General features: G+C 38.1%; 1 protein-coding gene across 5 annotated transcripts in view; it reads left to right on the top strand.

Annotated features, from left to right (window-relative positions):
* CEP112 (centrosomal protein 112) overlaps nucleotides 1–19896 on the top strand; it is a 184197-nt gene that overhangs the window by 22589 nt on the left and 141712 nt on the right. For all 5 annotated transcript variants that reach the window (XR_009729033.1, XR_009729034.1, XM_061377218.1 and 2 more), the window contains exons 9-16: nucleotides 7698–7784; nucleotides 9643–9742; nucleotides 10907–11025; nucleotides 13284–13427; nucleotides 16154–16308; nucleotides 16545–16674; nucleotides 17434–17526; nucleotides 18675–18734. Coding sequence is in view for 3 of the 5 variants with exons in the window: in XM_061377218.1 (XP_061233202.1) it covers nucleotides 7698–7784; nucleotides 9643–9742; nucleotides 10907–11025; nucleotides 13284–13427; nucleotides 16154–16308; nucleotides 16545–16674; nucleotides 17434–17526; nucleotides 18675–18734 (888 nt within the window). In the remaining 2 variants the exon portion in view is untranslated. The remainder of the gene's footprint in view (nucleotides 1–7697; nucleotides 7785–9642; nucleotides 9743–10906; nucleotides 11026–13283; nucleotides 13428–16153; nucleotides 16309–16544; nucleotides 16675–17433; nucleotides 17527–18674; nucleotides 18735–19896) is intronic.

Below are 19896 nucleotides of genomic sequence, written 5' to 3'. Positions count from 1 at the left end.
ATATAAAGGAAAGAATGCAGGGAGGAAAGCAAGTGGGAGGGAGGGTGAGTAACACTTGCAGGTGTTATCATGGGAAAGAGATGGGGTTTTAGGAGAAGGAAATACACACTTGAAGATAAAAAGATGTTTCCTTGCAGTTGGAGATGGTGTGCAGTGAGCACTGTCCTTTTGGTTTTGATTTCTTCCTCTTTAATTGCTCTGTTCTGTTGCAAAGTATTTAAATACATGAATTAAATGTTTACTGCAAGCCAAATTAAAAGCAATAAATAAAAATGGTATGGAGTCAGTATACTGAAAGAAGGATTCTTGTAATTAAACTGAGCTTTTACCAATGTAAAAATAACATTATTGTGATTTGAGCTACGTCGTGGATTTGATTATTTTTTTTTTCCCCATTGAAAACAGATATTTGGTAACAAAATCTATCAGTCTTGTTCTCTTGTATATTATAATGAAATAAAAGTGTTTGTGTGCTCATGCATATGTATGTTGTGTATCTGCTTGGTGGATGGCTACAGACAAGTATGTGTATGGAGTTGGGAGAGCTGAATACAGCTAAAGGAACCTATGTAGGCATGTAACGGTTTATTCCCCTTAAACATATTCCAGGCAGCGTGTATTGTGACTTCAAATAGTCTCTGGTTCATCTGAACGTTCTTTTATCCGCAAACCTGATGTCTGTTCCGAATGCAGTGTCTGATTTATATTGACAATTCACTTGTAAACTGATTCTCACCACCAACTAATCATTCTGAGTAGTGATCTGCTAGTTCGTGCTTAAAAACACAGCAATCCTGACTTCTGTTAACATGATTCCTGCCTGATTAATGTCCTCTTCCTAAAAACATATGCAAGTTGTCCATTGTCTTCTGTGTGAGGAAATCACATCCTGCCTTGCTTTGATAACTCTTCGGAATGTAATATCATAAACCCCAAACCTTATTGTACTGCTAGCCTGGTGTGAGACATACAGTGTGTCAGGATGAGACATGCTTCCATAAACGTACTTGTGATTTATAATTCCTGTTGCTAATTGGTGTGGTCGTGCAGCTCTATATGGACATGTACAGTTCCTTATTTTTTTTCTCAGTAGTTTGTGAACTGTGTCTTTAATTATTGCACATATGTGCTGGAGACATTGGGAAAGATCAAAGAGGTAGGTTAGCAATTCAAACTAGTGTTTTAACCAGTAGAATGTCCAGATGGTTGCCAAGCAGCTGGGAATTAATCTTTCCCCGCATGATTAATCTCTACCTCAAAGTGTGTCTCTCTTAGTAAGAAAAGAAGAAAGTTTGATTGTTTTTCGTCGTCACATGTATGGATTCTGTTTTTTAAGGCAGAAAAGCCATTGACTGTTAAAAGTAGGTACTACAGCCTCTTGCTGATACGTTGCACTTGTGAAATGAAGGTAGGAGCACAGTTTTAAGGACTGCTTTAGGAGATCCTGAAATGAGTGTAAAATGTCCAGCAGCTGCTGAAATACGGCGTGTTAAAAATGAAAAGGAATAACAGTGGGAGTAAAAAGTGTTGCTGACTCAGTGTATAGAGACTCATCTGCTTCACTGGACTCTGCACTGTGCAGAATTAGAGGGAGCTATCTCCTATTATACTCAGGTTTTACTAACTCCCTTTGAGATGGGTGTGATTTCTGCATGTCCACAAGGTTCAGCTGGGTTCAGTTTTCAGTGCTGGCGATTGAAGATACGGTTTGTTGCCATTTTGAGCTGTCACTGATGAAACTGCGTCGGAGAAGTTATTACCATGTATAAGCTTTCACAATTTCCAAACATTCTAAGCTTTTTTTGGTACTCCTGATGTCAGAGGCACTACTGCTACTGCCACTGCAAATAAAGCTGTTAAGTTAGTTGACATGGTGTGGTGCTAATATGCATGTTTTGTTTATTAGTTATATAAAACATCCTTCAGAGTAAAAGTACCATTTCAAGTTATTGTAGTTGTTGGGATAAAAAGCTGTACGCTTTTCTCCCCATTCCCACCATTCCCAACTTGGAAATCTGTGCAAAAACACATTGTTCTCTCCTCCAAGAGACTGATGACATTTACATATGAATAAGAACAATTGTCCAATTATTTTTCTGTATACAGCAAACATGTATTAATGTTCAGTGTCATTTAAAAGCTGGTGTGATTTGATTTAGGACAAAGCCTGTAATTTTTAGTGGCTGTAAAAATGGGGCAATGTCATATTAATTTTTTCCTTTAGTGAATATCCAGTTTCTCTTCACAGTACTCTGTAAAACTTATTCAAACTGGAAGCAGCAGCTGTAGTGTTTTTAAAGAGCAAAGATACAAAGAAGGTTAGATTTGTGGAGAGAAGTGGAAGTGTTTGTTAGGTCAAATAATATAGTCCAGATCATAAACATAGACTTTTGTGGAGGGGCCTTTGCATCTGGGCAAAATGCCATGTTTATAAAGGGCCTTTTTACATTCCCGTTTCTGGCTTGCGGGTTTCACTTGTGTGATGCTACAAATCTCTTTGTGCTTTTAAGACCTGTGGTCATATTTGATACTTTGGTCATGATGTGAACATTTCACTTTGCTGTAGACACGGCACATTGGTGAAGCTTCTCTCCTAATGCACTTTGCCTGTTTTAATTGTGGAGGTTTTCCAGCTCTTGGCAGTCATGAGAAGGAATATGATCACTACGTGTATCCCATGGCTGAAAGCTGGGGTGTATTTCAATGTGCATCTGACATATTTGACCCTTCCCACTTTCTTTTCATACTATAATGTGTGCCCCTCTTCACTTCAAACCACTTCAAGAGCAGATATTGATCTGCAGAATTGCTTAAGCAAGTAGGTAGAAGTTGCTCATTAAATATAAGATGCGATATTAAGTTATTCATCATGTGACAAGCGTGATGGTTACAGACATCTGAGTGCAATGAAGTTGGAAGTGGGGAGTGTTTTTCTGCATGCTGTAAACTCAGTGCAAGCTCTTCAGCAGTTCAGTTTTGAAACTGGAAGATTAGTCCAATATGATTTAAACTTTATATGTACTATAGAAGTTTCTATTAAAATCAGTTGTTATAAAGGATGAATTTGCTTCCTTTATTATTCCACAACAGTGACTTAGGTATTTAGGTGGTTATTCTGACTCTTCACTTGCTCTAAATGTTTAAAATATTAATACACTTCAAAGTTAATCTTAAATATTTTTGTGGATCCAATATAAGCTATATAAATAACACTGAGAAAATATAGCTTGTTATTTATGATGTGAAATGCATTGTCCTAAATTACTTTTGCCTGAAGTCAGCGTGTCTTTATGTGGAATAAATCTTGACTGCTTTGCCAGGACAGTATCTCCTGCCTTGGTCTGCCTGTATAGTTTAAACCTCTGTATACATTATCAGTATTTATTTTTATAACCCTGGATGTGAAAATGGAGCAAACACAACCCAGTAGAAAGTCCTGGTGGTTTGTTGGTTTTGTGGCTGTTTGCTTAAGAAACGTTTTTCTTCTGTGGAAATATCAAAGCTTTGTGTTGTGCGCTGATTTCTTTTAGCAGCTGCCTAACACCAAGACAAATAAGTTTTGTCCTATATTGTAAGATACACAAGCCATTGTTCCACATTGTTAGTTCTTACTTTGAAGTTCTCATTTATTGTTTACATCCTTCTCCCCCTTCCTGGCTTCCTCCCTCCCTCCCCCATGTATTCATAGGCTTGGAAATAGCCCTGGCAAGCCACAAGTACTGTTTTGTCAAATAGCCAGAGAAGATCTCTGATGGATGTGAAACCTTCAGGATGCCACCTCTGGCCTAAGGGCATTCCCTGTAAGAGGGACAAGTGAACAGTGAGGAGTTCAAAGTTATCTCGGGTTGATGTTGTAAATCTAATGATTGCCGTAGTTTCGAATTGGGTATTTAAGCATTTCTACAGGTTCTTGTAACTGGTGACAAGGTAAACGGTTCTCTTCTGTCATGAAAATCTGAGATATCACCTTCACCCCCCCCAGATTTATGGTAGTTGCAGATCAGACTCTATCAGTTTAAGTCTGACAGTTGTTATGTCCTTTTTCATAGCACCTAACCCGTGCTATGAAGTACAGGACAGTGATATGATGAAACCCTGTTTTCGGTAACTATTTACTGCTTTTGGTGGTGTTTTGTTGTTTTAAATTAGGAAGAAAGTGTGACTAGGCACTTAAAAGCAGTTCTGTTGATACCACCCTCCATGGCTTTAAATAACAGGGACAGCACAGATGTTTGACATCAGTGTTGTTTACATGGCCTTAGGGTTTAATTGCCTCATACTCTTTGTAAGGAGAATAAACAATGACAGAAATCCAAAGGAATGATGTGCAGGCAGCAGCAATGGCTGCATTTCATACATAGTTGCAAACTCCTCAACGATAGCTAAATATTCTTGTTTTAGTTTTGTTTTGGGGTTTTGTCTGAATGGTACCATGCCAGAAACTCAATGTTCTCTGCTGCCTCTTAACTAGTAATAAAAGCTATTAAACCTGATGAGCATGAGCGCAGTTAATTGCTTCTAACAAGGTGAATGACTTTACTAAGTGGTTTTTATCTGTTTTCTCTAAAACTCACAAAGGGTTTTGATGCTGTTGTAGGTTATTTTGTTTCTCAATATGTGTTTAATAAATGAAATAACAGCTGAAGTGGAAAGGGTGCCGTATAGAAAGGTAGCACAAAAGTTACAGGGTGCTGTTGCATAGGACACTGAGACTAACTTTGCAAATGAGGTTTGATGTTTGGTAACTACAGATACGTGGTATGGTTTTCATTTGAAGGATAACTCCTTTATTGAAATCAGCATTTAATAACGTGTTTAAACTTCAAAATGGAAGGGGAGAAGCTTCACTCCCACTTGTGATGAGCACATTTACTTCATCCCCAGACTTCATGAGAGCACTGTGAAAAATGTGTTTACGTGACTCTATTTCTTTATCTCCTTATGTGGTGAGGTTGGAATTCCATCTTATGCAAAGGGTGGGTCAAAAAGCAGATTTTGACAGGAAGCCAGTATTCCAGGCTCTGCTGTAGGACGCTGTTTTGCTGTATGGATGTTTCCAGCTTTTCCTGCACTTTTCCACAGGGAAAATCTGAAGTGTAGGGTTTTTAAACCGATATATCTTTATTTTGACAGCACATGCTCAAATGAACACTTCCAGAAGTTGATACGTGAAGGTACGTTTGTGTCATGGAGCTGTGGACCATTATGAACTTGAAATGATGTTGGAGAGTCTCCTATTTTATTCTGTTTTTTGACCAATTACTCATTACGAATACAACTTTCCTCTTAAGGCTAGAAACCTGTGTGCACATCAACTCCTGGATTTCAAACACACAAGTAAATGTGAGGAGTTCCCTAAAGGGACAAAATGGAAGCTGTGGATGAAGCAAAGAGGGCAGTAAAAACAGCACTGAAACTTCAGAATTTCATTGAGTTTATAGAAGCTGAGGACCATGGGCGCTTTTGAAGGTGTCACCTTCAGAGCCCTCAGCTGGTGAGGAGTTGGTCCTTGGCATTTTTCAAGAGAAGAAAGAGATTTATTTTCTTTAATCTTGTTTTTAATATTTAAAGAAAGAAGTAATTGTTTTGTTGTTACAGCGTTTGCCTTCCTTCAGAGCTGACTTGCGCATCTTGGACATGTTTTTCACATTGCTTGGTTGCAGCTTCCTCTCCTTTTTAGAAAGTAGTCCCAAATCCTAGGGCATGGCTGCTCTACTGGGAGCATTGGGATGAACGAATTAAAATTGATGAGAACAAGTACAAGTGCAAGACTGGTGCTAAGTGGGAGGTTAATGACCAGGAGTGGGAGCCAACTTCAAGTGCAGGGTTTTCTGCTGTCAACCTGTGGCAAAACAGCCACATGGCTGAGACCAGTCACCATCACTTGGAAATCCATGTCTATATTTAATGCAAGGCAAATTTTAGCTTTTGATTGATCTTTATGTTCCTTCAACCTGTTGAATAATAGTATGTGGACCGGATTTCAGCTGATGCAAACCACTGAGGACTAATTTACATCAGCCAAAACCTCATCACTTTATTAATGAGTTTTAAATGTTATGTGCTTGTGTGGATTTAATAGCTGTGTGAATACAATAGCTATACATCAGTAATTCATAAGCTTTTAATGTAATTCAGGTAGATTGGAGTCTTTCATGTTTAGTTTCTAGTATCTGTGTTTTTACAACACCTTCATGTTTATTTATGGAATGTTCACAAACTGTCTATGTGGAAGTGGATTGCTGTGCTCTTCTTTAAAATCAACATTTATTTATCAGCTGGTACTAAGGTTTTCTTCTATAATGTCACTTTGTTAGGGGGATATATGCATACATTTCTTTTCGTATATACATAGGAGTCTATTTCATGAATAGAACACACGCTTTATTGTGATGCTTATTTCTGGATGATAAAAGAGACAGTTGACAGCTCAGAATATGATCTGTTTTCTTCGGATTAATTGTCAAGCTAACTTCTTCCCCCCTGCTACTTTGCATAAGACTGTGTACCTATTTAGTCTGGGAAGAGAGGTGGCCTCTTTGCATGCAGTGTAATAAGCAGGCGTATGCTTTGGGTATCAGTGGATGTAAAGTCTGGAAATGGAAAGAATTTGCTGCTCTTCCTGCTTCTGTTCTCAGTTCTTGAGGAGTATCCTATAGTTACTGCACAGCGTTTTGCATTTCCAAGTTGACTTGGATTCTGTAGCTCACTTCTAAGTCACAATAAGCAAATATAACACAAAGTAATCGTATGGAAGAGCTTAAGAACTTGCAGCGTGTTTATTGTTTGTATGTGTTAGATGAAGATTCATTCTTGAATGGCTACTTTTGAGAAGCCAAAGGAATAAAAAAGAAGTCAGAATGAATAATGCTCTCTGCAAGCAAGGGAGGTTGTTGGGATCGGTCACTCTGAGGAGGCTTTTCTGTCCACTTTGCTTTGGGAACAGAAGCAGTGATTAAATGTAGAAGAGGAATAGCCTGAATCTGAACTTGAGCTGTCGCTTGGGTTTTCTAGAAGACAGAAGCACGAAATACCTGTCATGTCTGCAGTGCTGAGGACAGGCATAGTGAAAATATGCAGCAGATTTAACACCTTAAAGGGAAAACTGGGTCTCTAAGAAGTGGCAGTGTGTTATTGTGTCGGAGGGTTCAAGTACACTACTTGGAAGAAACACAAGCAAAAGCAGGAAATGCATGTTGGCAATCAAATCCAGCAGTGATATCCTTAATTCCATTATAAGTAACCTTGAAAAGGAAATGTGTTGATGATGTAGATGAATAATAGAAAACAAACACAAATAAACACGCATCTGGGCTAAAGGACAGTCTTTATATAAATGTGACACCTGCCTCTAGAATAAAAGCAAGTTTACCGTACTTGGTGTATTAACAGAAGTATTAAAAGCTTCATTCTGAAGTGTTTATTTAAATAAAGGACAATAGCTTTTTCTGGGCAGTAGCAGTTGGTTTTATTGCCAAGTAAAACATCTACATTTAGGTTGACATCTTTTCTAACACTCTTAGCAAATAAATGTGAACATACCAAGAAACTGAATGTAAAGTTTTTCATAGCACTTATTTGTTAGTGACTTCCTGTTCTCAATACGTACATGAATAATCCAGAAGTTATATAAAGGTCATTAGTGTAATTTGCTCTTTATTTTAATGCAGTTATATATCTCCCTTTTGCTTTTAAAGCTGGACATTAAAATGAAAATAGCAGAAGGTAAATTTCATGAAGACAAACTTAAATTACAGCAGAAGCATGATGCTGATGTTCAAAAGGTAAGAAATGCTGGTATCTTTTTCCCAAGTTACTGTATTAAGACAATGGGGAATCTGACTATAATAAAGAATTAACACTTGTAGTTTAACTTCTTCACAGTTGCAGTTAATGTCCCTTGAAAGTAAGATTGTAGGGAAAGGTTTCATAAGCTGATAGGAATGCCGAATATTCTATGCAAACATAAACTTAGGAAAAGAGAAACACGTGCAGAAAGCAGATGAAAATACAAGGTGATTTGTTTATTTGTTTGAACAAGACAGCCTATTGTACCAGCCTAACAGCTTCTGTGGGTTCCTGTGCTGATGAAATGTAAGCCCCTGATTTCTCTTCTAGCGCTTGTATTACAGAGAAATGGGAACAAAACCACTTAATTAAATTTTTATGGACAGAATGCAAAAAATAACAGTAGGAAAATCCACAAGTGTATCCCATGTGTTCCTTTTAATACAGAGTAGGGCTTGTTCTTATGTCTTCATTTGACACTGTATCTTAAAGCATGGGCTGGTCAATAAACAGTTCGTTATTTATGTTATTGCATTGTAAAAGCTCTATGTGGCTTTTAATTCTTCACAGCAATAAAGTGACACCAGATACACTTCCTTTGGGTTAGGCTGGATTTGTCTTTATTGTGTTGGGTAACACCACTTTAGGAAAGATTATAGAAAGCCTCTCAAAGACCATACTGTTACTTTTAATGCCATGTTTTATACATGTGGGATAAAATTCAGCCAGGTCCTAAGCACCTCCTGAGCACTGAGATCCCTGTTAGATGCTCAGCATCAGGGTTGTGCTGACTGATCCTACTGTAAGCTTTGCATTACGGAGTACCTCTTGTGTTGTTTCTTAAGGCTGAGTCACAGACTTGGAGGAAGTGAGTTGACACAACACTATGACACATCAAAGCCTCCTGAAAGGATGTTAATATTTGGTCAGGTGCATATTTGGCTCATCTGGTCTCAAAGTCTGCAAGCACAACTGGCTAGCAAAGCCGAGAGCTTAAAGGAAATGGCTTTTTGAGAATAAGAAAGAGTTTTCAATGCTTTCTCATCCCTGGAGTTGTCAGCCCTTCCTTAACTGATGTTAAAATTCAATCTTTTGAAGTTGTTTAATAACACTGGATATTTTTGAAGAGGTTAAATAGTGTCATATTAATCTTGCAAGACACAAAACATTTAATGCAGATGGGGTAATATTGTTTTAAGATGAAAGCTTCTGCTGATGCGAGATTTGGGGCACTGTTATAAAATTTCTGACTTTAATGTTTATCTTAAACATGAAGTTTAAATTAAAATTCTATCTCAAAGTGTGCAAATATTCCAGCGTTTTTTATCCCCCCAAATCAGCGTGTACGGAACAGTGGATGATGTAGTTACACCTCATCTACTTGCTGTATTCCCAGTCATTGCTTCATGGAATACATGCAAAGATTTGCACTTGGTGAGTGTAATGCAGTTCACCAGTTACTCATTTCTTAAAGCTGGTGGAATTGCAGATGCTATTAAATAGTATTAGGGAACATAAGAATGAAAAAGGAAACAAATCCTTTGTGTTTGCAGTAGTAGCACCATGAAACTTCCAAACTCAACAAAAGTAACATTGGGTTTGCCCAAATTTAAAAGAAAAGAAAAAACACCAACCTAAAACATGGGTGTCCTTTTAAATCAGCATTGCTGACTACATTCATCTAAATCAATCCTTTGTTTAGGACTTGGCAGACTTAGCTGTGAAGATCTGATCACCTCGTCCTGCTTGACCTAAGCACTCCATTGACAGAGATCAGTGTCTATTATTTATGTACTCATTGTAGTTATGGAGTTTTTTGGATTTCTTATAAGGTATTATGAATTTTCCCTACAGATTTTGGATAGAAAGAATGATGAAATAGAAACCTTGAAGTCCCTCTACAAAACCAAACAAAATGAAGCTGAGGAGACCATTAGAAAACTGGAGACTAAAGGTGCTTTTTATCTTCATGGTGATGGATTTCTGCATGGTGGTATTGTGCTGCATCCTTCTTGTGGCTATGGGCTTACGTGTTCCTTCTAGGTGCAGATGTCCCTTTCCTCTTCATCTGCAGATCTTGACCTCTTCCCTTTACGTTTTTAGAGGTTTGCCTGGATCTTTGCTGTCCAGTTTCCAAACCATATTTTCCAAGAGGCAGAGTGATGCTGTTCTATTTCATACTCACAAGTTTCATGAGCGTCACCAGAAAAAGTTTCTTTGATGATTCCCAAGTAGTTTGACCACTTATTTCAAACCTTCTGGAATCTCCGGCTCAAGGTTGATTTATTTATATGTTCAGTACATTTTAATCAAACCACAACATATTTAGGACTGTTACAGCAAGTGTTCAAACAGGAGTAGTCATCCTGAATATGTCATAAGCACAAACTTGGCCTGAGTGTGGCTTGTCAGCAGTTTTCAAATGTTATTTTCTTTTAGAATTCCTTGGAGTCCATTTACTCTATGGACTAAACCACAATGTAAAATAATCCACAAGTTTGGCAATCTACGTACTAAAAGCAAGTGAATTCCATGTATATTGTTTCCTGCTCCTTGTCAAAGTAAATTGTCCAGGAAGGGATCTGGCGCTTCCGTTGGTTGCGCTCGGCTATAACAGGTTGTGTTCAAGTCGCCTACACTCATGTCAGAGTGAAAATAATCAGTGACTTTTGAAAAGTGGATATGTACCTGCTTTGTTTTCCATAGAATTTGTCAGGCTGAATTCGTGATGCAATCACTTGCAATTTAAATTGGGGAACTTAATTTCCTTGTGTATCTTGGGCATTCAACCTTCACAAGAACTTTCTCTCCTAAGGATGCACGTAAGCTCAGGGTAGAAATGCCCATTTTCTTTAGGTTATACGGAATTTTGATGTATACATACTACTTCAATAAGGAAAACTCACTATGAAATATTTTGTAAATAGAGAAGAGGAATACAGAATTCAAGTGCTACATTTTCCAGGAGCATGTGCATTAAGTATTTTTAAGAGCGAAACAACCATCAGAAAGCCAGGTCAATTGGAAAACTGATATAATCCAATTGCATCTGTTGACAACACTGGTAAATCCCAAAGTTATGTCTTGAATGGTTGTTTTATTTCCCTGTCTTTGACAGTTCAGACCCTTCTTCGTGAGTTGCAAGTCATCAGAGAAGCAAAGGAGAAGCAGATTGTGGAGTTAAAGAAGATGTGTGAGCAAAGCAATGAGTCTTTGAAAAATGAGTGGGAGAAAAGGGTAAGGAATAACTTGCTTTCTTTGAAAGATTCCTACAGTGTATTTGTGGGAAAATGCATTTTGTTGCTTTAAAATTGAAATAGAAGGAATACTTTTAGGGCTGTTTTCTTCTGCTGATCTTATTTTTGTTACTGGAGTCATGTTGCCAGACTCTTTGCTGATGCCCACACCCCTGCACCCCGCAGCTGGGCACTCTATTCTTGGGGTTCATCTGGCCCTCTTGGCAAGTCCTGGGACGTATTAGAGAGCTGTTTGTTTCTGGTTGACCTGACATGGATTTTTAATCTCGGTAAACCTGCTGCTACCTGCTGCCACAGTGCTCCCTTTGAACTCTTCCTTTTGCAATGGGTCATGAATTCATCAATGTGTTTTTATGTATTGTTACACTCAAGCCAGCAGCAAAGCAGAGGGAAAAGCATCTTTATGGTGAGACAGCTTCACCTTTCTCCTGATTACTGTTGGCTTTTTCTTTCTTGCCCCTCTCAGGAGAGGAAGGGTCACCAAAAGGGTAAAACCACCTCCCTCATAGATGGGGTTTTGCAGCTCTGTGTGTGGAAGTGATGTTGGTTTTAATTCATGCCTTGTAAGAGCTAAGTCATAAATCTTGTCCTTTGTGCTTAAGTCCTTGAGGCTTCACCATGAGGTGGGGTTTTCTTGTTTTAGAGGAACATTACTTTCAGCCCGAGGTCATTCCCCTTTTTGCAGTTACCTGGCAAGTGCTGTTCCTTCAGCTGCAACTGTCATCAGTGATGCCAGTGTGCAAACAAGAGGGCAAATTGAAATGCTAGTATTAACTTCATGGAATTACAGAAGTGAAATCAGAGCATGTATCTAATGGAAAAAAGTGGAGATAGTGGGAATTATGGTGGAAATAAAGTAAAAGCTTTAACTTTTACAGTAACAATGCAATATTTTAATAGCTTTATAATTACTTCCTTCTGTATATAGATACAAGCTGTTTGAATAGATGTTGCTGACAATAAGGCAAATATTATTGTAGTCTGGTGTACAGGAGGTTGAGACATTCTCGGGATTTTGGGGTTTGTTTATAGCTCATGCACCTGGAGATGAAATGGTGATTTATTTGTTTTCCTTGATTGTTTTTAAAAGGATCTGGGATTCAACAGATCTTCTGAACCCCACAGTGTATGCATGGTATTTACCATAATTTATTAGCATTCTTCTCCTTTGGATGAAGCATAGAATGATACAATCATAGAATAGAAAACCCTCACGAGTTTCTGGATGAAAGCTTCTATGTTCAGTTCACGCTGTTGAAGTCTGTTAAATCATGGTCCAGCTTCACAGACACCTCCAGAACTCTACATGATGAAAATCCTTTGCTCTGGCAGTAGGCAGGGTAATGAGTAACTTTCTGCTTCTCCATGTGTTGGAGGGAAACCTCTATATTTGTGCAAATTAACCTGACTTTAGCAGTGCATTTAGAAAGATGCTTTTAGAGTCCATATTGCAGTTTTTGCCTTCAGCTCTGAAATGGATTTGTTAGGAACTTGAGAAACACACAGTAGCTGTTACACAACCAATGCCCAGACAAGTTTTGTATGCTAATTTCACGTGACATTATTCTTTACTATTGTTTAGACAGACAACTTTGATTTAAGGCTGCTTAACTAGAAAGAGAGGCCACTGGTGTTTAGAATATAAACCAAGCATTAGTAATGACAAAAATAATCCTTTTATTAGACAAGTAGATGGCCAGGGCTCTCCAGCTTCTTACAAATTGAGAGGCAGATAAACCACCAATGTGAGTAAGTGGGGAGAGTATTAGTGTTTCTGTAATAGAAAGTCGTTAATTTTGTGCAACACCCATTGGTGTTCAGTTTAAAATATGCAAGCAAACTGTGTATCAGAGTGGCAAAAATGTGGCTTAGCATTCTGTATGGATTAAGTTATGCATTTGAATATTACTTACACGTTTAAATGACATTCAAGGCCAGGCTGGATGTGGTTCTGAGCAACCTAATCTAGTGGAAGATGTCCCTGCTCATTGCAGAGGGTATGGACTAGGTGACCTTTGAGGGTCCCTTCCAACCCAAGCTATTCTATGATTCTATGACTTGCTCATACTCCTAAATAACTGCTTCGTAGAGTCATAATAGACCTATTTAGTGAGACAATGATCTAGTTTTGTTGTAGACTCTGCTTCTCCGTTATTCTGTTTCTATACTATAATAATACAATATTTATGAATGCTGGTTTTATATACCCCTTATTTCCTAACATTTTTTGTGATGCAGCTTCACAATGCAGTGGCTGAAATGGAAAAGGAGAAGTTCAATATCCAGAAGAAGCACACAGAAGATATGCAGGAGCTGCTGGAGGACACCAACACTCGTCTTGACAAGATGGAGGAAGATTATTTGGAACAGATAAAGTCAACTGTAAGTAAATATGTCACAATAGCAAGTGTCTTGTGCAATGTGCACATTTCATGACTTGTGTATGTAAGTACTGTTGGGCTGAGAGTGGTTTTGGTAGTGCAGTGCAGTTGTTCTCTGTTGGGAGAGAGCAGTGGCCTGGAAGCTGATCCAACCAATGATTTTCTCCCAGGTAAAACTCATTGAAGTACAGCCCTTCAGTGAATGTTGCTCAGATATGTGTTTGTGCTGAGGGACTAGCATTTCTTACTGGCTTCGATTCAAGTTATAAATAAGGATGTAGATAGTACGGCTGTTTTCGTAAGTACATGTGACTTCTTACTTATGACCTCCTCTTTGAGTGATCAAATGCTTCTGGTAGATTAAAGAGCAAATAAACCATATTTTAATAATTATTGCATTATTCCAATTTATTGCATTTCTTTCCTAGAATAATTAGAAATGTGTAAGCAGGATTTTCTGCCTGGTCTATAAATGTTGTAAAAAGGCAAAAAATTAACAGGTATCCTCAAGAAAGCATCCTGTACTTTTTATGAGGATGAGGTACGAAGAAAATGGGATGAGCGGAAAGACGATGTCAAATAAAATTTATTCCTTTATTAATGAATGTTGTATTCAAAAATTAGCATTCAGATCATGGCATAGGTAACAGTAAATACAGAGGGAAAATGGACACAGTCTGTCAGCAGGATTGAATTTAAGAACCATCAAAAGTAGACAGATCTTGCTGAGCAGCTTCTGATTTAATAATTAAACAAGGTAGAGTTCAAGGCAGGGCTTAAGATGAAAGACGAGTCTGTCACTGGAAATTAGTTTTCTTTTTTCTCTCTTCTCTTTCTTTCTCTCTCCTGATTTTTGGTGGTTTTGTTGGTATTTCAGAGTTCCGTTGTTCAGAGTTTCACATTGTTGAGAATGCCAGTGCTGTTAGCAACTGAAATTGCCTGAACTATTTAATACCATAGGAGTGATAAGCAGGGGTTTGTGCGTTGAACATGTATTAACTTCCTCGAGGGCTGGGGGCTGGGAAGGAATTATGATGTTTGGTAACGTGTTAGGTATAACTTTTCTTACTTGCTTGCTTTTTTTTATTTGTTCTAAAAAAAAAAAAAAAACCAAACAACCCCCCACCCCCAAAATAGACAAAAAAAGCCCCCAAACCGCAAAAAAATCCCAGCCAAACCCCCACCCTGCAGCTGGCTTTGCAGTGATGGAAAACTTTGCTGCACTGTTTCTGAAGTATCTTAAGCCAGTTGGTGAAGTTCAGGTGACCTTTCTGGCTGTGTGAGGTTCTTGCATTAGCCCAAGCTCATTTAACAGTTCCGTGCTTATTGGGGTTTGGAACTGGGTGGTCTCAAGGTCCTTTCCAACCCAAACCATTCTGTGATGCTATGTGACAATTGAGGCACTGAGTTTTGATTTTACTTTAACAGAGGGTGAAAACACTGTCCCACTTCCCTTTGGACCTTTGTTGATGTAAAAATAACTATGACACATCCTGGAAGGGCAGCTGCATCTTAGTTTTTGACTCCAGCTCTGGAGTTCTTTCACTTCCATGCTTATTAACATAAATGTAGGGAAGAATGGGAAGTAGTAACCTCATGCTACCTGCCTGTCCTCATTCTGCTCATGTTGAAATGGTTTATGTTACAGGATGAAGTTCTGGGGAAAAAATGCACATTTTAACAGATGTTTTTAAATCATCATAAGGAAATCACTGTAATTGAACAAATGATGGGAAGAAGTAGCTTAGGGAAAGGTAAACCAGCAGACACTTGAGGGAATGCACTCCCAGTCCTGATGCAGATTATGCACAACACTTGTTTTCTAGTAATGAAATGGAGGCAATACACTTACCTTACAAGATGATCAGTGGATATAGTTAATATTTGTTAATTGATTTCAAACACTACTCGGTAACATTTGCACTGTGAATGCAGCATTTGTATTACAACCTTCTTACATCCTCCGAATCCACAGCAGATATTACAGTATCTTTTAGTTTACGTCCTTGGATGTGGTTTTTCCAAAGTGTGCACATAAATGCAGTTGTTTAAAATCTATCATTCTTCAGCAACCTGAGTGCATTGCTCCTTGTTTTAGTTTAGGAATTTAAGATATGTTATTTTTATGTCTATAAACCTACAGTAGTTGTAAAAGTACTCTGAAGAATATTTCAGCACGAAAGCTACAGATTTCACTGACTTAGTTTAATAACTGACTTTAGTTTTAACTGACTTTAACAGTTTAATATGTTTCCTAGGTGACTTTTATAGCTGCTCATCACCATAACAATCAGTAAAAACTTATATATATATATTTTTCCTCAAGTACCCCTTCCCACATGCAGGTTGTGTTAGGGTGTGCTAGTGATAACACACTCTGTGGTTCATGGGAGGTCTAAGAATGCTTTATGTGCATCCGTTGCGGTTTTTCCTTAGAAATGTCTGTTGTGCCTCCCATTTTAAAAGAGTAGGAATATAGAAATCAATTGCACACATTCTTCTGCTTGGGGAGGAAGATTTTTTACTTTACAGGGGGGAATAGACCTCCGTATTTTGAAGATTTATGTATTTATATACAACATGGAATTTATGGTCGTGATTGATGACACTCCTGCTGTTGTAACTCTTGTGCCTCTGGACCACCAAAGAACCTTCTTGCTTTAGGCTACTGAATAACAACAGGAGCATCCCCTAATTTGTTCTGGTGTTCTCAACCTGCTCTTTCAGAACCAGACTGTCAAAGAACTGGAGGCTCGTGTCCAGCAGTTGACTGTGGAGGCTGAAAATAGTAATGTGCAGCGTCAAAAGTTATCTCAAGAAAAGGCTGATGCAGAACAGCGTTACCAGGTGCTGTGCTCTGAACTTCAGGAAGCAAAAGCAAGGTAATTCATTGACTGTTGCTGGTTTTAACTTTGTATTAGTTGATGTAAAACTCATTTAGGAACTGACCCAAGTGACCACTGGAAGGAGGATGTTATCCTTCCGTTATTTATAAGTGTTCCATTCTGCTACAACAAGCAGTTGCAGGCAGGCTCACATACTCTAGAATTCATACTGAGCAGGTAAAATGCCAAAATATGAAAGCAATTTCCATATTCTGTTTGCTCACTACTTGTAGGCACAGCTCCCTTCAGAAAGACAAGGACCATATTATACAGGAATACGAGAAGAACATTCAGCAACTACAAAGTAAATATGATGTTGATATAAATTTTATAAAGCAGGAACATGCTCTCTCTGCAGCTAAGGTATGCTTCCACATGTAACAGGCATTAAAATGTTGTTGAAGTGGTCTCTTCAATAGAAATGTGATGCTTATGAATAAATCCAAGGAACTCTTCAGTTCCCGAAGTTATTCATGGGCGTAAGTTTAAATAACAAATTGTGATTTACTTTTTTATTCCCAAATGTGACTGAAAAATCATCTGAAGTTGTCTGACAATTCTGGTGTGTGTATAACTACATACAGGTGATATTTCCATAGCTGATTCAGATAAGGGACAGTTAATGCACTGGGTTTGTTTGTGTGCTTCTTTAGAAAGTCCAGATATCCACCAATATGCACAGGTAGATATATGGTGTATATTTAATGCGATTTTCAAGGTAAATGCTTGTAGAAAAGGCTCGTGTTTTAAATCTGCCAATCCTCAGAGCCCTAGGACAGATGGGGCCTTTTGCATTTTTTTACTGGAATTCTGGGAGCTTCGATGCTACTTTACTCCATTTCATTTCCAAGGTATTTTTCTTTCCTTCTTTCAGTTGTTAGTGCCAAGGGTGTTTTATTATTGTCTATTTCTAGTGGTTTTGTTCACATTTCTAAGTTAACCAGGTGGCCACAAGTGACATATCCAGAGATGTAAACTCGTACATGTGGGGTTTTTCCCAATTTGATACTTTTTTCCAGTTTCCAGGCACCTTTGAGAAATAAATGTAAGCTCATTAAAGATGTATCTGTGAGGCCAATGAGGAATGCAACACAAGTTCCTGGTTTTGTTAAATCCCTGCAGGCATCCGATGCAATTGAAGAATTACAGCGTAGTGTAGCTCTATTAAAACAACAGCTACAAGATTCAGAACATCAAAGACAGCAACAGCTGAGGGTGAGTCCTGAATTTCTTCCTCAGGAATGAAAAACTCTTTTTCACTTGTCCCAGTGATTTGAATGCTGAGATGGCCTTACTAAAATGCACTTATATATAACATGCATCTTCATGTGTTTAATTCAAAGAAATAGATAAAGTGCCACCTCATGCTTAAAAGTTGATATAAAAAGTATGACTAAGACGTCACTCTGTGTGTAAAAGCAGAGAACTTTTTAACTACTTGTTGTAATTCATAGAATAAAATCATAAAATAGTTCGGGTTGGAAAGGACCTTAAGATCATCCAGTTCCAACCCCCTGCCATGGGCAGGGACACCTCACTTTAAACCATGTCACCCAAGGCTCTGTCCAACCTGGCCTTGAACACTGCCAGGGATGGAGCATTCACAACCTCCCTGGGCAACCCATTCCAGTGCCTCACCACCCTAACAGTAAATAACTTCTTCCTTATATCCAATCTAAACTTCCCCTGTTTAAGGTTGAACCCATTACCCTTTGTCCTGTCACTACAGTCCCTAGTGAAGAGTCCCTCCCCAGCACCCTTGTAGGCCCCCTTCAGATACCAGAAGGCTGCTATGAGGTCTTCATGCACATATTAAATCAATATCAAGGTATATAAATATTATAGGGAAGCATATCAAAGAATTGCATATCTCTTTTTTTTTCCTAAACTTTAAACATTTTTAAAGTAAGTCTCAAAATAGTTTAACTTTTTGTTTGCTATTTAACAGTTCACTTCAATATTCATTCTTCCTATAGGCTTTTAAATGAATCCTTCTATCTCAGGCTAATGAGTTCCACATCCATATCATGTATCCATCCTGTTTCAGTTTGGCATCTACTTTTCCTCCCGTGCCTTTCGTTTCACAGCTGTAGTACAGAATGTCATTTTAATAGCTCAGGAGAGCAAGTTGCTGTTTCTCCTTAGAAAACATGAATCACGACTTTCAAGATAGTTTTGTTACATGTGGATATTTTTGCTGTTGTTTTAATTTGTATGTCAAAAGTCTTTAATGATATAAAGTGGCTTATGAATTTTTATGGACAGTTCTATACAATAGCAAATATGTGTGTGTTTAATGACTACTTTGAAATGAAAGGAAAGTGTGTATTCTAAATAGACAAATCATATCTCTTCCCTTGCAGGATCAAGAATACAAGCTTCAACAGGAGAAACTTCACTTGGAGCGTGTGTATGAAAAACAGGTAATGTTATCAGGAAAATACACCATCTTAGCCATATTTCCATTTTCTTTTGGTATACGGAAGCTGAAGGTTGAAATTCTGAAATGCCTCAAGAAGTACATTTTGGAATCTAAACATTTTACATGGGTTGGAAAGATAATTGGAGTAATTCAAGGAGGATTTTAAGTCGAGCTCTCTAAAGACAGAGGTATCGCCTCTGAGGCTGGGAGTCTGCTGTCAACCACTGGAGGCTGGGAGAACCTTACCAAAGATGTGCCACTGTGAGCCTGGCCTGTTTGTACACACTCATTTTGGCAGCTGATGTTAACTGCTGCTAGAGGAAAGATAATGAACTACGTTGAACTTAGCCTGACCTGTTGTGGGTATTCCTATGTCCTTTCCACAATATATCTTTCTTCCATACTCCTCCATGATTTGAATGTGTTCCCTAAGTACTGTCAACATGCATTGTTTTAACATCAGAAGCTGAAACTAAGAAACTGAATTTTCATCAAACCCACTTCATCTTAATGCACTTTACAAATACTGTGTACTCTTTTAGACTTCAAACATCAATAGGTTTCAAATTAAACTTCCATTTTAGTGACATTGAACTCGTGCAAAAGAGGGTGCGTTGGATGCCTGTTTAATTGAAAGGATGTTACACAAACATATCATTTCCAAATGTAATTTTATAACATAAAATAATGAATTGTGGTCATTACTCATCATTTGGTAATAGCATTTGCAGCATGAATTGTGAGATTTTGGTTTGAGTTAGTGCTTTCTGCTTACTTGAATTCAAATACTTTTTCATTCCAAGATATGTTTTGGTCTGGTCTTAGCCTTCATTTGTCTTTTTAGATAAGTCAGGTTTTTTTATGAGTGTTGGCTCACTAAAAGCCTAGGATTTAATAATATTGCAGGTCAAAATAAAGATATAGTAGTATAATTTTGATATCTTCTGGCTATTGTAGTTTAGTAGATACTGGTTTATTGCAATACATCACTTCCACTGCAGATAAGTACAGACTAAAAGTGACTGGTGATATTTGCAGGCACCAAGTCCAAATGCTATCAAATTGCTCACATCTAGACTATTAAACTTCACAGTTCTGGGCAGTGAGGTGGAGGCATCCATGCTACCTGCTGCAGTGCTGCCTGTCCCGTGTGAATCTTGACT

This window comes from Neopsephotus bourkii, unplaced genomic scaffold (genome assembly GCF_033783945.1).
Source record: "Neopsephotus bourkii isolate Nb327-2 ecotype Australia unplaced genomic scaffold, CSIRO-AGI_Nbou_v1 NB_1749, whole genome shotgun sequence".
Taxonomy (NCBI): domain Eukaryota; kingdom Metazoa; phylum Chordata; class Aves; order Psittaciformes; family Psittacidae; genus Neopsephotus; species Neopsephotus bourkii.
This window is presented reverse-complemented; position numbering and strand designations above follow the sequence as displayed.